The sequence below is a fragment of the Euwallacea fornicatus genome, chromosome 19 (assembly GCF_040115645.1).
Source record: "Euwallacea fornicatus isolate EFF26 chromosome 19, ASM4011564v1, whole genome shotgun sequence".
Taxonomy (NCBI): domain Eukaryota; kingdom Metazoa; phylum Arthropoda; class Insecta; order Coleoptera; family Curculionidae; genus Euwallacea; species Euwallacea fornicatus.
In genome coordinates, this window is record NC_089559.1 from 2,578,033 (window position 1) to 2,594,826 (window position 16,794).

At 37.4% G+C, this 16,794-nt stretch overlaps 2 protein-coding genes across 7 annotated transcripts in view; one reads left to right on the forward strand and one right to left on the reverse strand.

The window, feature by feature from the left end:
* Nucleotides 1-16,794, forward strand: part of LOC136345274 (14 kDa phosphohistidine phosphatase-like) — a 138,529-nt gene that overhangs the window by 82,139 nt on the left and 39,596 nt on the right. The window lies entirely within an intron of this gene.
* LOC136345268 (arrestin homolog) overlaps nt 1-16,794 on the reverse strand; it is a 170,264-nt gene that overhangs the window by 80,725 nt on the left and 72,745 nt on the right. Inside the window, exons 8-10 of the mRNA XM_066293389.1 lie at nt 9,216-9,425; nt 8,828-8,965; nt 7,381-7,607 (exon numbers count right to left, since the gene is read on the reverse strand). Coding sequence (XP_066149486.1) covers nt 7,381-7,607; nt 8,828-8,965; nt 9,216-9,425 — 575 coding nt within the window. The remainder of the gene's footprint in view (nt 1-7,380; nt 7,608-8,827; nt 8,966-9,215; nt 9,426-16,794) is intronic.

The following is a 16,794-nucleotide window of genomic DNA, read 5'->3' on the forward strand; positions in this document are numbered from 1 at the left end:
GAGGGGGTGCAAATATGTAAAAAACATGTTCCCCCGAGAACTAAGCTTTACATGCCAGAACAAATTTCCATTTATTCGTTTACAAATGGAGACCTGAGTGGAACCTTTTCGGTACGTCACCTTGTATGTTATACATAAGAAGGCAACAGCCCGATTTAATATAGATGCTAGAGATGTATCAGACGCACTTACAATACGGGAAATTGTTTTGCACTTATGGCGTCTATCTCTCAATATAAAATATCCTGAATTTAACAAACATCTACGCTCCTCGTTTTAGTATAAATTTTCAATTTTTACCATCCTCTAAGGAAGCTCTAATTGGCGATTTAATTCCCTTCAAGACAGCGCCGCTTTGGTCGGATATCTCAAACACTTTAAGTAATTTTCCCAATTTTCTTAAGTCTGGAGCATTTGATCAGGCCAGAATAGGATATTAAAAATGTCTAAATCATCGACTTTTACATATACAGTGAAAGTTGTGAATAATGACGTCGGATGTAACAAGTCGCATATAGCGACGGAAATTCGAACGTTTGGTCGGATTTACATTTATCACACTGTAAAAAAGTCGCTTTTAACGTCCGGAAAAAGACATTTTTTGCGGTTTACAACCGGGTATAACGACGCTACGACATATAATGGAGCAATTGTGATAGGAGGTCGGCGCTGCCGGGGTTTTTTGAAAAGTAATTCAAAGAGTTACTGACACTTTTTAAAAAACAGTGCCTCTGACGGCTTTATAGACAAATTCCAGAAAATTTCTCAGTTATACAGGGTGATTCACAACGCAACCGACACAGAACAGATGCGTGTAGGGGACCTTAAAACACGTCGATTTTTTATACGAAGTTTTTCCCGATGCCTACGGTTGCTGAGATATCGGTTTCCGAAGATGAATAAAGAAAATTGAAAAAAAAACTCTATTTCAGGCTTAACCTCGAATCACCATATTTGGGAAATACTGTTGCTCTATTGACGTCTTTATTTGCTGAAAATTTGAAGTAGCTGAAAACTTAGTAAGGGGTGGTTTAGGAGTGGGTCACCCTTAAAATTGTACGATTTTGTTTAACCCTAATCAAATTAACAATTAAGGTCTATAATTGTGATAGCAAATTTCATTTCATATCTTTTTATATCTCTTGTACATTTTTCGAGAAGTCATTCGTTATTAAGAAAAAAAATTACGAAATTACGTTCCTTAAAGACCTTAAGGCCGTGCTCCAACGACCCTTCGGCTGTGTCGTTGCTAGGATGTGGCTGTTTTTAAATCTGATGTTATTTAAATTTCTGCAGATCACAAGTTTTTCGCGTGTCTTCATTTCGCTTGTAGTACTTTGCAGCCGAGATGGCCGGAAAATTTACATTGAATGAACGAGTTGACATGCTTTTAGTATTGGGGTACTGCCAAGGTAATTGCCGAAGAAGTGTAGAACAATATTGTAGAAAATTTCCTAATCGTATTATCCCGCGACGAAACAGTTGAAGAGTAGGTGGAGCACGGCCTTAAGGTCTTTAATGAACGTAATTTCGTAAAAAAAAACTTAACAACGAATGACTTCTGGAAAAATGTACAAGAATACAAAAAGATATCAAATTAAATTTACTATCATATTGATAAACCTTAATTTTGAACTTGGTTAGGGTTAAAAAAAATCATATTATTTTAAGGGTGATCCACTCCTAAACCACCCCTTACTAAGTTTTCAGCTACTTCAAGTTTTCAGCAAATAAAGACGTCAATAAAGCAAAAATATTCCTCAAATATGTTTGATTAGAGGTCAAGCCTTTCCTGAAATAGAGGTTTTTTTCAATTTTCTTCATTCATCTTCGGAAGCCGATATCTCAGCAACCGTAGGCATCGGGAAAAAACTTCGTATAAAAATTCGACATGTTTTAAGGTCCCCTACACGCATCCGTTCTGTGACGGTTGCCTTGCGAATCCCCCAGTATATTTACGTATTTGTCACACCTATGTATGATCGTGGTTTTTATTGCGATCTGTAGATAAAGCTGATAAAATATCGCCTTTTTATCGGCTTCGGTGCCTTTTTGCAGAATTTCTTATTGAACCCTGTCAGTCTCGACCTTATATTGCAGTTATTATAAATGCATAAAAAATCAATTTCTTTGAGCCATCTACCGATACTAAGCAAGTAAAACTACGACAAAGAGATTTGCCAATTTAGGCCGTAGAATCTTGATTTTTTATTTGTCGATATTTTCATTTATGTTTTGCGTAGGTAAATGGCTCGAAGAAACTTTTGTTTTTTTATATAAAAAGAGTGCAGACAGAGTGGAAATTATCGGGAAAATTCTTGAATCGTTAAAGAACGCTATATAAATTAGAGGCCGTGTTCATTGTATTTATTCAACTTCTTTGCGGTATTGTGATTTTGTTGTGTTTTAAAAAATTACCTCAAGAAAAAAAAGTTTTTTCCACTGAGGAGAAGGGTGTAGTCGTTTCCAGACTTGAAGCGGGCGAAAACCTCAACGCCATTGCATATAGGTTACACTTATCGCATCCGACTGTTGCCGCAATTTGGAAGAACTGAGAAAACACCAAGGATAAGTTTAAGGAAAATTTGTCGCTAAAGAGAAAACTAAAGTTGTCCAATCATGAGGGTATTGATCAGGCATTATTTAAGTGGTCTAAAAAACAAAGGATCAGTAATCGGTGACCCAATACTACAGGCAAAAGCGGAACACTTCATCAAAGTAATGAGAAAAAAGTTCGGAATATAAATGCTTGGAAAGTTTGATTAAAAGCTTCCTCCAAAGACATGACGTTGTGCATGGAAAATAATTAGTGGTAGAAATAAGAAAATTTGTGGTAAAGCTGCTTGTGTTCCAGTTCCAATGATGGAAAACTGGTTCAAAACTTTGTGGAAGTTAAAAAAAAAATCAGAATAACGAAATTTTTGACGTAGACTCTTCTACGAAATAATTCCGACAAAACACTGAGATTTAAAAGAAAGCAGTGCAGAAGTGGAAAAATGTCGATGGAAAGAGTCACTCTGTTTGTTGCTATCAATATGGCATAATCAGAAAAACGTAAATTGAAGGTTATTGGAAAATCACAAAACTCTAGCTGTTTCAAGAATATTAAGTCGCTCCCTATGTTCTGAATGTCTAATAACATGCCTGGATGATGTCAGACCTCTTTTTAATGTTCGAAGACTGGGGCACTGAATTAAAGGAAAAAATTGCCTTTGATAGATAATTGTCCAGCGTACATGAAAATGTCAAATTTGGAGAATATTCGACGTTGAATACCTTCCACGAAATACCACATCAGTTCTGCGGCCGGTCGTTCGGGGCATCAGAAAATCAATGAAAGTTCCTTTTAGAAAACCGCAGCTAATGAAAATTAATGAAAGCAATCAGCAAAATAAAGAGCGTGTTATTAATCTTTTAGATGCAACACCAATGATGTCTAAAGCATGCAACAGGGTGTCACCCCCAAACAATCACGAATTGTTTTAGACATGCAGGTTTAGGAATAGCACCAGTAGCTGACAACCTTGAAGAGAAGGACGATCTTTCTTTAGCTGAGGTGGCAAGAACGATAATTAATGATTTTGAAAAATAAGTTGATGCGCCTCTTGCTGTGATGAAAGAAAATCCTACTTTGTCAGATGAGTTATGGACTGATTTTGTAAATGTTGATCATCGCTCGTAAACAAACGGCGCCTTGTCTGACGAGCAAATTGCAAACGAAGCGCTCGTCTTTCAAGAAATCCATGATGTAAGTGATGAAGACTCTGAGGTTGGTGAACATTTTAAGTCACCTTCAACTGTAGAAGGCGTACAGCCATATAAGCCCTACAATCTCGAACAGTTTTCCGTTATATGGTTATTTGAGCGCCAAAAGCCTTCCGACTGAAATCGGTTCCAGAGAGAAAAGAATCGAATTGATTTATTTTAACTTACGTTGCAAAGAGCAAACAAGAATTATGGAATATTTGAATAAATTTTGTGTTTGTACCATACATGTGCAAATATAAATAAGCCAGAAGTTATATTAAACTATTTACGGTTTATTATTTATCTGCTGTAGTTTGTAGTTTTTTAATAATTTTTTTGTGTGTTTTTTTCACGTTTATTTAATAATCGAAAAAAAAAGTCTTAACGTAACGACCGGATATAAAAATCCTTTTTTTACTCGGTCCCCTTGCTGTCGTTACATTCGACTTCCACTGTGCTTTAAAATCCAACTCTTCTGTACGGATACGCAAATTTTAAATTTAATTTGCCTCTAAACAATGGCACCCTGGTGGGACTTCTAAAGGCAGTTTTAGCAATTTTCCCAGTTCTTTGAATTGTAAAACATCTACTCTGAAGGGAATATGATTTAAATGGCGTCTGTGGCACTGACTTTAATGCAAATTCAAAGCGTCCCATTCCAGTACTTGGATTTTAAGTCTAACTTGATCCAGGACAGTGGCGCGCGGGTGGAGTTCCTAGAGGATTTGTCCTCTCGTTTACAAATGTAGTATCGGGTTTTGATGCTACTTCAGATATAGGATGTTGTTTATATCTGTTGGGAAAAAACCCAACGTAAATCAGCGTTATCGCTGGGCACCAATTAGGCCCTAAAGACGTTGGAACAATTCCAACATACATCTGCTGCATTGCACCCCGCGATGCAGCACTTACCCTCACGTGTTTAAACCCGGCCAGCGTGGTAACATTGGTTCCTTGAATTATCGCTGTCCCGATTTAAGGGGGGCACCAGATAAATCTGTCAAGGGAACCGGAGAGCCACATCTGGGCTTTGACCGTGGAGATTCTTGGAGAAAAAACTTTCCACAAGAACTAGGGGGCGGTGTCAGTTGGGATTGGTCAAGATCTTATCGTGGTGATCTCCCTCCAGCCCCACCATCCCAGGGACGCAAATAATCTAGGGCTCCCAAAAAAGATTCTTTCAAAGACAATACTCGCGAAAGCTCTTCTTCCCGTTTTCGGACACTCTCGATCCCTGAACGCGGAACTCTATCAAAAATCTCTCTCACATACCTTAACTCTAAAACAGTACTTGCGAACTCTCTCTCTCTCCCCCGTTTCTCGGACACTTCTCGATCCCTGAACGCGGAACACTATCAAACTTCTCTCACGACATTAGCTCAATCTCTACTCTGTAACTCACCCTTCAACCTTTATACGTATCATTCTCAGATCTCGGGCAACCCAATACCGACTCTGTAAAATATATATATAAAAAGTGTATATAAAGTTGTAAATCTGTAGTGTAACTTAGAGTGATATCTGTAGTGTAAAGTAAATTACTTAATTCGTGCTACGGAGTTTGTCTTCCCCGAACCCTTGAACCCCGTTTACAATCAATTGACGCATCAGCGTCTGGTCCTTCGAATCAATAACTCACACCAGCAAAATAGGAGATACCTCTTCGGGTGCCTTGTGAGGCAGTCGATTCTGTTAGGCAGTGACTAAAAGCCCTAGGCCTAAACAATATCTATTGAATGAAATCACAGGTCAGAGAGAAGGTATACAAGTTTACGTTTATTAATACGGAATATACAGAGAGTGTCAGAGTGACTTATGAATTTGATGAGGGCGGACATGACGACTGCGTCACAGTGACCGACCGTATCCCAAGAAAACAAGGGAGAGAGAGAGCCCTCCGTGCCTTGTCCATTCTTAAGTACTGACACCCATGGTGATAAACCATGGGCGTACCTTAGCTAGGGCGCCATCTGCACCATTTGCCGCATCAAACCGTGGCGTCTTAACCGGGAATTGGAACCGCAGCTGTGGGACCGACAAGGTCTATTGCGGGCAATTCCAGCGCCGACAAAATTCACTATAGACAGCTCCAGTGCCGACCAGGTTTATTGCGGGGATTTCCAACATCGACAGGGCATGGCATGGGAAATTCCCATGCTCTAGCTAATGCCTACCAGTGCCGCGCCTCAGGGGGTATATCAATCTTAGAAGTAATGCCTACTGTCTAACCCTTATCGAACTTAAACAACTTAACGCATATTTACAAAAATGAATAGGCACGAAACTAAAGCGGAGGGTTAGTTACGTAACCCTACATAAATTTTAGAAAGTGTGTTCTATTCGGAGCACCATTTAAAATTTGATTGGAAACAGTGGCGTTCGCCCATTACAATATTCACTACTTTGGTGCTAGCTATATTTTTGGGATTTTCTCCTCTCAGTAATACCTTAATCGCGATCTTTATTATTTAAATTACCATTTAAACCACCTTATTGCTGAGGGTAATAGTTCCAACCTTCACTCCTCGAGGCAAAATCTAAACGGGCCTTACTCATAACTTTCTGTTAAACCTTGCCCTCCCTTTATGTCATTTTGTCAAATAAAAGGGCCATTAAGAGCGGTTTTACGTTCAAAGTATTATTTGGCTTTTACTGTTTTTTTTTGGGTTCCATGTCAATAAACTCAGGCGCTTAAAATGTTGCTTAACCCTAATAAAGTTGCGTGACCGGTCAAATTCATAAAAATGTTATGAGTCCCTTTGAAATCATTGTGACTATGTGTCTATAAAAGGGACCAGCGTTGCTAGCTCGTGTGATACAAGTCTGTAAAGAACGTACATTTTCGCGCCGAGTTTTACTGAAGATACATAATACATGAAAGATTATTCGGTCCCAAATTCATTGGTGCAGATGACATAAATTGCATTCGTTAATTTTCCCTTGCTGGTTTCAGCTAGCAAACATTTGGATTGTTTTACTTTCAAATGAGGCGCTACCATTCCACTGTTTTTTCGAATATCATTTATTTACTTTATTTATTATCAATATATGATCGATTACAGTGCTCGTACGCAACAAATCTACAACAATGCCATAAAGATGAGCTTTTTATTACTTTAAAACGGGGCCCTATTGAGAAACTGATGATACATCAATCAAACTGCATAATTTCCCATTTATGCACGATACGTAAGCGATTATTCGGCCCGAAATTCATTGGTGCAGAAGATCTATTTGGAGAGATTTCGTATCTTTATACTGTAAACTGTAAATCATGTCCACTGTTTACTTAACTGAATCTTCGTGTTGTTTTTTTAAATAGTCTGGAAACATAACCTAATTGCGTTCAAAGCTTACATTGACGCACTCAATGTGATAAAGTGCTCCCTTTCCACACCCTAATGAGTTCGTGAAAGAGGATTTCTCCCTCGCTAGAAGAAAAAAATGCGACTCTCTTTTACTGATTAAATAAGTCGTTATCACGCAAAACTGAGGAAGTGAGACCACAAAGCTGTCTAACATGTTTGAAGCTAGTTTACACCCCTTAAAGCCTGTTCGAAATCGATCTAGAAGCAAAATCCTAAATCTCAGACAAAAATCGGGCTTTGCCACATGTAAGCTTTGTAAACTGACCTCATTACTTTCCACACTGTCCGTTCTGACTTCCGGTCCGCCGCTTTTCAAAGACATTCGCCGTTTGGCGTCACCAAGGTCCGGTACTTCTGTTTCATCCCCCGATGGTTCATTAATTAAACAGCTCTTTTGAGCAGGAATGTGCGCAGTGTCGTCACCATCCAGCTCATCGAAAGTCACACGACCTGTTGGCTTTGGAGGGGACTTTCGATTTGGACTTTTCGCATCTAAAAAAAAAATGAAAAATTTTGAAATTACACATGGTGTCTAAAAATTAATTCATAATTCAGTAAACATAAATAAAGTGAAATTAAGCAGGTGCATACCCCGGTTCGATTTTAAATTATAATTAAAATTAAATGTAAAAGTACTTAAGTAATAGTTTCTTGGAAACTGTTACGCTTTTTTAGTCGTGTGCGATTAATTGTGCGACACCGTGTATACCAACATGGTTCATTTACACAAAACTATCCAAATTAATCGATAGATTCTTGCTTAAACTAACTTGTCAAGTTGCGGAATCTGGTTAAATCGATCCCTTTGGATACAACCCGGGTATTAATTCGGAATAGTTTAGGGAGAAACTTCCCCGATGTTCGAAGGAAACATCCCCGTTTATTTCTGGAATTGAGTGGGGAAAATTCACTTGACCGGAAATCACTGATGTCTGCGAAATTGATATTTATCTTAAATATAATATTAAGGAAAAGGAATATGATGAGGGTGATTCACTGCAGTCAAATGAAGACTATTTTTTAGGTGCTTCAGTATTGCTAGAACAATATTGAAACTACTATTATTCAACAGTCCAGCCTAACTCGTGAGATTGCGTGCACTACAATGTAAGCCTCCTCGGTACTCTTCCCACGTACCACTTGACCACTCACCTTTAAACTCTCAAATTTCGATTATCGGAAGTCAAGATGCAAAATTTTGTATGCTTTAGGAACAGCGATTCTTTCTCGTTCTTATACGAGTAAGTGGGGCTTCCACCTTCTTTTCAGCGTTTCTTGTTTCTATATATTTATTGAGAGTTTGTTTGTTTTTTTTGTCTGATATTCTTTTTTTTTTCTTTTTTTTTTAATATCAATCCTTTTTAATTACAATTTGGGGATTAATAAAGCATTTTTTTAGTACTTGAATTTAAGGTCGTGTTCATAGATTTATTTGGCGAGTTTTGAGACATTCTTTTGTAAATTTAAGACGATTTCTCAAGAGGATTTATAAAACGCTCTCGCCCCGTGTCTTTGTGCCGACATTTTTACCAAAACATTACTTGCGTCTCTAACGTTTGATAATTAACACTGGCCGAAGTTAGCTCTAATGCACCATGGGACTTTCCCTGTCGCAATTAGTCTACCATACACAAGAGTTATTAATGTAGCTGAGCCAAGGCCAGCAAAGTATAGCTTTAGAGTTCTAAAGCGACCACATTTCATCTACTTACCTTTATTGGGGTGAATTTCCAAGGTGTCCATGTCTTGAGGAAGGCGTTCGGGCATCGAGCGATGACTAGTGCGCATTTGGGATACGCCCAGGAAGTCGGCCTGAGGTGCGGTGACCGTTTCTGCCGATCTTGATATGGCTGCATAAAAAAATTGATATAATTGAATTCAAAAAGTTTGAAAAAAACGTTATTTTAATATTAACTTGGGAAAACGGTTTATTGCCGGAGAAGGATTCTCGGTTATAAAAACTCGTCGGTTATTGAGGATTGTTTTGGATGAGTGTGATTCTACCTTTCGATTAAGCAGACGAAGGAAATTGGAGAAATAAATTTGTTTTTTTTTTTGGGGGGGGAACTTTGTGCATTCGAAAATGGGGTTTTCGTTTACCTTCCTGATGGGTGAAAAATCGGTTATCTAGTGGCGCACTCTTGCACCCGAAAAGCAATGCCTTCCTGTTGATTTTAGCCTGTTCCTTCGAGGTTTTGCCTCCTCCAGGGACGTACCGGTATGGTGAGGGTGGGGCGAAGGCCCTTTGGACTACTCTAATGCCCATCCTGACTGTTGTCCTTTTATGCAGCTTCTCATCTATTCTTTCAGCTGAAAAAGGGTCATTTATCACCGTACAAAAACGGTAATTAGATTGCTTTGGCAAGGCATCAATTTAATTACCCGATCGGTAATCGACATTATCTCTAGCTAATGTTGTTTGCTTTGTGTGTCGGCCCTGAAACACCCGATTAATTCATGTGGTATCAAGAGATAATACGGATTACATAATTGTTTTTGCATTAAAACACGATTATTCTTTTGATGTTTAAACCTTTGCCAGAACTTCCCACTTTTCGACCTAAACTCTATTTTTAACTATTCTTTTTCAACCTTCTTTCCTCAATTCATATCGAAAGCTCCAGCTGACAAATAAATATCCCAAAATACGCGCCAGGAAAGTCGACAAAATCACCCCTTCGCATCCCCTTAAAAAGGGGAAGTGCCTGACGTGTCAATAAAGGGAAAATAAAAAATCTCAGAATTCACAGCTTCAGCCCTTATTATACATTTTTCGGGTCCTATTTCTAATCAAAAGATAAAATGCTACTCTAAACGAGAATTCTTATTTTCCGCCAAGCCAACGTCCTCGCTTCAGAAAATATGTCGAATGACGACTGAAATCTTATTTCGCATTCGATTTCGCTACATTTTTTCTTCGGCAAAAGAAAGGTTTTTAAGAGGGCGGCAGCAAATATACTGCGGGGAATAATAGATATTATGTATCAAGGGAACGGAAGTGACATATTTTTCTCTTTTTTGTAAAAAAAAAAAACGGGGCGTCATAAAGTTCTTTAAATGGCACCACCTGGATTTTATTCACATCGTAGAATCCTCCCTTGAGCTTGCGTTAGTTCCACTTACATCCATGGGATCGAGTGACTCGAAGCCATGATATTTTTAAAAGAAATTTTAGATGTTTGCATTGCCTCACAAAAAAATTTATATCCCGGTTACCTTAAGTTAGCTTTTGATCATTTTCGCATGGATTCTCATGTAAGATCACCTTAGCAGACATGAATACTCGTTTAGCCAAATCCACATATAGAGTGTTCACAATAACAACTTTGATCTTCATCTTTTTAACTTCAATTCTTGTTGTTGTTTTTTTCAAATAGAATGGTGAGTGTCTCATTACTCAAAACGAAAAAACATTTTTTTCTTAATTTTGGTATAAAATAATGGCATATTTATCATAAAGATAATGGAACCATTAATTATTTCTAGAAAACTTACATTCAGGATTAAGTGTCTGAGCATTTTCCATGTTGTTTGTTTTAAAATTTGACGGCTCCGTTACGGTTTTCTGATTCTTCAAAAAGTATTTATTTTAAAATTGACCATCAAAATGAAATATGCTCGACAAGAAATTATTATGATTTATGTAATTGGTTCATGTGATGAAAATTGTTCATTAGCATCTCGGATTAACGCACGACGATTTCCTAATAAAGGACAACCCGATACAAGCAGTCTAAAAAGCCTAAAGGAGCGTTTTGGACGAACAGGAATTGTTAGTTATGAAATGAAGAGTTGACAGAAGAGGATCTTACCAGCAGAAAACGAACCGCACATCACTTCAACAGTAGTAGAAAATCCAAGCATTAGCTTAGGAGAGATTAGTGAGGAAATGAAGGAGTGATAAAATTTTAAAACAAATAACATAGAAACCATCGCTGCAGGTTTTCCTGAACCAATAAATAAATCCATTAAGTCCATGATAAATCTGACATTTTTTTACACCAAAATGAAGAAAATTAAATTTTCTTTCGTTCTGTGTCATAAAAAACTCATCATCTTATTCGAGAAAATCAAGAAAAGTGAAATTAAAATGATTAAAATTAAAATCGTGCCAAAAACGTCCTGCCTGTGTTTTTCGTTAAATAAGAATTCGTACATCCTGAAGTGATCTTACAGGAGGATCCATCCGAAAATTATGAAAAACTAACTTAAGTTTACTGTGATAGTAATCTATTTACGAAATAATGCAAATATCTAAAATGTCTTTTAAAACGTCATATCTTCAAGTCACTGTATCCCAGCGTAAAAAAGGATCTAGGAACTAACACAGGCTCAAAAGAGGATTCTATAAAGTGAAAAAATGCAGGTGGAGTTATCTAAAAAAAAATACGGTTTTTGACGCACTTTTTTTTGAGACACTCGTACGGTTGCAAGAAATTTTAAAATTTCCCTTCATTAGCCTCATGTTCATCCCTATTATTATTCTTTTTTATAAAATCAAAAATAAACTCATAGAATTTCGGGAGTTGTTAAGTGGGCACACTGTGTACACATATAAGGTGTCTCTTAACTACCTAGCCCCCCCCCTCAGAAGATGGTTCTACACCTCAAACGCCTCCTAAAATGTAAAGTAGAAAATTTCGAAAAAGTCTACCCATTTTGAGGAAATTTCATTTTTTAGTTTTTGACGACTTGTCGTGTTTTGTAATCTAAATGCTCCCGTATCTTGCTTTGCATTGCCGCTACAAAAATCCCAATAATACCGTTGGAAAGCCACTTAAATTTCCTATTGTAAACAACTTGTGTCGATTGATCTCATTTGCACTTTATTCAGTTTCCAGAGGCCCGAACATAAAACTTTTTTATTTCTTTCGTTTTATTAAACTTTTAACTCTTCATTGCTCCAAAAGGTTCCCTACCTTACGCTATTTCAAACGCCATAAAAAGACATCTACAACCAAGTACCACTCTATCGTGGCACCGTTTCTTAAGCTTATCTTACTCTTAAAAAGTTAAAAGAGTGAGGCGAGAGTCAGTAATTGAAAATCACTCGTACAGAAAAAATCTGTATTTTCAAAAATTGAAAAACGTTTCGCGCAACCGATCTCTCCTCTTCCCTCACCTATTTGGAGACAGCTTGCACGTATTCTTTATCCAAGTTCTGCAACTGTGTCCACATTACCTTTGTACACAAGTGTTTCTAATTTACCCAAAATTTATTGCAAATGCAGTTTTTCTCTGTGCAAGTGGTTTTCAATAATTGACATCTCTGTCATATTTTTAAAAGTAAGGTAAACTCAGGAAACCGTCCTACAGGAGAAAGTTCCTGTATATTGTAAATTGTATATACTGGACATTGTAGATGTTTTTCATGTGGTGTAAAATGGTATAAAATGCTGAATCTGTTGATGCAATGGACGGTTGAATATTTAACAAAAAGGAAGAAATAACAAAGTTCTACGTTTAGGCGTCTAAAAAACGAGCAAAGTGCAAATAAGGTGAATTCACAATGATTGTGTATAATGAAAAATTTTAATTGCTTTCTAACGGTACTATTCGAATTGTTGTACCAGAAATGTAAAGGAAGATACAGGGGCATTTATATTAAAAAAATTAAAAAAAAAAAATCCGCTAAATGGGCTGAGCTATACGAAATTTCCTACTTTGCCTTTTTTGGTAGCGTTGGATATGTAGAACCGCCTCCAGAAGTTTGGCTAGGTAGTTCACAGACGCTCTGTATAGGTTCAAAGAAGCTATTAAGGAGAAAACTACGGGAAACCAAAGTGTGTGGCTGGCATTGATCTGTCATAGGTGGAATTTTGGGAAACATGTTTCCTCAGTTCGGTGGTTCAAAGTCACTTCTCTTCGATTCGAGTTAAAAAAATAATAAAAAATCAAAAACAAAGCAACATAAATAATTAAAAAGTTCGTTCCTGTCTAGGAGAATTTTAATCAACTTATTTAAGGATTTTTTTTGCAGCTTTTGTACGACTTGTTGTTACTCGCAACAGCGAGCGCTGACGAATTTTACGGAGAACTTTAAACTATTAGCTCGATGCAAGTCACCTCTAATAAGACACTTAGCAGGAGCTTAAAGAGTTCAGCAAAAATTAGTACAGCTCAAGGAGGAAACTTTAAGTTTGTTGAATGAAGTATCATAAATTGAATAGATCGTCTCAATGCTCAGAGAGACGATTTTTGACATAATTTAGTACCACTGAACGAGAAGACTTGAGATTATTTTTATGCCGATCGGTAGGTTTTCCTCACATATATGCGGCCGGGAAAGTCTATTACTTCGCAACTGAAAGAGGGGTAAGAAGCTGAGGAAATATTCTTGTACAGCTGGCTGTTCCTGTATAGATTGTACTGGAAGTATACAGGGTGGTCCTCCGGGAAGTCCCTCGATCGACTGCGGGAAAACCATAATTTGGAAAAATTTCAAAATGGAGGGATACACCTAAATCGTTGGGGGGCACGCGTTAAAAATATTTTCAAAGTGGCGACACTTCCGGTCATACCGGAAGTAGATGTCGACTCGCTTATTTTAAATGGAACGCCCTATATTTTATTGCATTTTCGGACTCTACGATGAATTCTTAACATTTTTTATATGAAACGTTTTACGCTTATTTTTAACCGTTTTGGAGATATTTACGCTTAAAGATGAAATTTGACAGTTGCAGTCATTGACTCATTTGGTGATATTACGAAAGGAGAAATTTATATCGCTGCAATTTTTTGAGGAACTGCTGATAAAGCACAACTTTAGCCGCGTGTGCAGTAAAACTTGCGAAATAATGTACGGGGTGGTCATAAATAATTCTTAAAGTTGACAATCACAAATCACTAAAAACTTGTGTTTTCTAATTAAGAACCCCCATTTTTCTTAACGTCATCGCGTTAAATAACTGTCACTTTGTGTTTTAATACCTATATCTAAAATCAACCGTTTCGATCTTTCATCTTCGTATGACAAATTTAGTCTTGTCATAATTAATAATTTAATTAACAAACTGTCAAAAGTTGGTAAACGTTTCCATAGAAACTTTATCACCGACCATTGGTTTTCCATGGCCTACGCCGCTTGACTGTAACTGTCAAATTTCATCTTTAAGTGTAAATATCTCCAGAACGGTTAAGAATAATCGTTCAACATTTCGCACAATAAAAGGTGTTCAGAGTTCATCGTAGAGTCCAAAAATGCAATAACATATAGGGCGTTCCGTTTAAAATAAGCGAGTCGACATCTACTTCCGGTATAACCGGAAGTGCCGCCATCTTGAAAATATTTTTAGCGCGTGTCTCCCAACAGCTTAGGTATATTCCCTCATTTTCAGATTTTTCCAAATTGTGGTTTTCCCGCAATCGACCTAGGGACTGCCCGGAGGACCACCCTGTACACATTCGGAATTAATCTTCACTTCCGAAAAAAAAAAAGTATGCGCTTGGTGTCGAAAAGTCATACTCTCAGCTTCTGCTGTTTCCTCGCCTCAGCTATCAATTAATGTCGTCGGCCGTGAATGTGTTACTTTTCCCACTAGAGACACAGTAATTACAGTATTTCCAGAAATTTATGTTAATCTTCACTTACAGCGATTATTCCGAAGTTAAAACTAACAGCAGCTTTATAAAGTTTTATATTTTTTAGCCATTACGGCACAGCCAATCGGGGCCGCAAAGACCTAAAACATTAGGGAAGCTAGGACTTGTAAAAGCAGTTCTACAACTCATTTCCAGGTTTAAATAAATTAAATAATTAAGGCTTTACTGACACTTCCCAGCAATTGCAATTTTCGAGGACCCATAATTGAATTTTTGCTTCTGCTACCTGTAGAAGATCCCACTATTGCGTGTGTTGAGCAAATATCGAGTAAAGTAAAATAACAGGGTAACAATAACACGTATATGGGTCATTATTCACCTAACAATCTAATCGGCCGCAATATTGTCGTCATACCCGTTGTTGTTTAATTTATATTTGCCATGGAAATGAATGTCCAATTTCGGAATTAATTTGTGCTTCATTTAGATAAGTTTTTTGTTATGAGGTCTAGTTAAATCCAGCAGTAATAAAATCCAATATACGCCGAGTTTACACCTAAATGTTCATGACCCTGACACCTTTCGACGTTCGCCGTGTAATAATGCACTTTACAACCTTGGAATATAATATACGTCAATACCCGATCCGTAATACTGTTATCAGATCAGATGATGATTATTATGTTGAAGTTTGCTTAAAGGCGAAGCAGTACTTTATTAGAAGTTAAAGTAACATACAACAAAGAAATTCTTGAAAGCAATGTAGAGCCTTATTGTGCTGCACACACACCGTTATCGGGTTTCTTATGAAGCGTGATGTCAATGTTCGAGAATAAAATAAAAATATGCAAAAAAAATAAATAAATAATTTACTAAGGACAAGCCGGTTTGTGCCGTGGGTAAAAACGTGTCGCATCATTATACGGATTATACGGAGTGACGAAGGGCACAGATTTTAAAATTTAGTCGTTAATATTCCTCTGGGGGAATATTTCTCCCCAATTGTCTTTCTCCCCGTAAACGGTTATCAAAGTACCAGTTACTGCCAGTGGGGCAAATTCAAATTTCTAAAGTTTCAGCCCCCTTTGGAATATATTAAACGTCAATTTCAGATAAGATATTGTGCCTTGGGGATGAGCGGTTGTTTGCAAACTGAAATTTTAGGGTCATCATACCAGATGGTTCCCGATTATTGGTTGACACGGCAAAATTCGCTCTTAACATAATTGGATCATTCACTCCCTACGCTCCGTAGTCCGAAGCCGAACGAACACCGGGATAGTAAAACTACACACGTCCGATGGTAAACAACGAAAGATACATCGATTCCGTCCAGGAAAAGTACATCACCCATTAAACAAGCGCACCCTTAAGGCCTAAGCGCGGCACAAATTGACAGTTTTCCATTTAAAATTATCAATTTAAACCGCGCTTAAGCTTCAAGTTCAGGTTTGGGGAATACGGGGGTTAGAGTGATCAGGAAAGAGTTATTAAATTTAATTACTATAGTTGAAAATTCCCATAAACGGGCTTTCAACCCCTCTGAAAACCACCACCTGTAACGTAATGCTTAAATAAAATAGGGCAGTTTACAGGAAAATTTATGACGACATAATTCATGTATGCAATATTAATTCGAACTGGAAGTTGGCTTAATGGGATTTTCGCAGATTTGTGGCGTTTTGCACAGATTATGCGACTGGGGAGGCGGAAATGCGGAAAGAAGAAGCTTAGATTTTCTAATCCAGCTCTAATCCGGATTACAGTATTTTCACTTTCAAAAAAACAGTCCAGCTTTCGATTATCCAACTAATCAATCTCCTGAATGATTAAATAAATGTCACGTAGATGGGAAATAAAGGTGAACCCGCCTAATGCCCTTTTCGGGGAGATTTTAATGAATCGATTAGACAGGAAACATCCCTTCCATATGTTCAGTGAATAGTAAATCGAATATAATACAGCTTAATGTACCTCCATATTCGAAAAAGAAAAGCTGAAATACTACATCTTACGGAAGCGTTCTCTCATGTAAATTACATGCAAATGCAGTGCCTGCTTTCCTTTGCAAGGATTTCCTGCTACATAAAAGAACAGTTAATTAATTGCATTAGCAGAGTTGTCATCTATTACT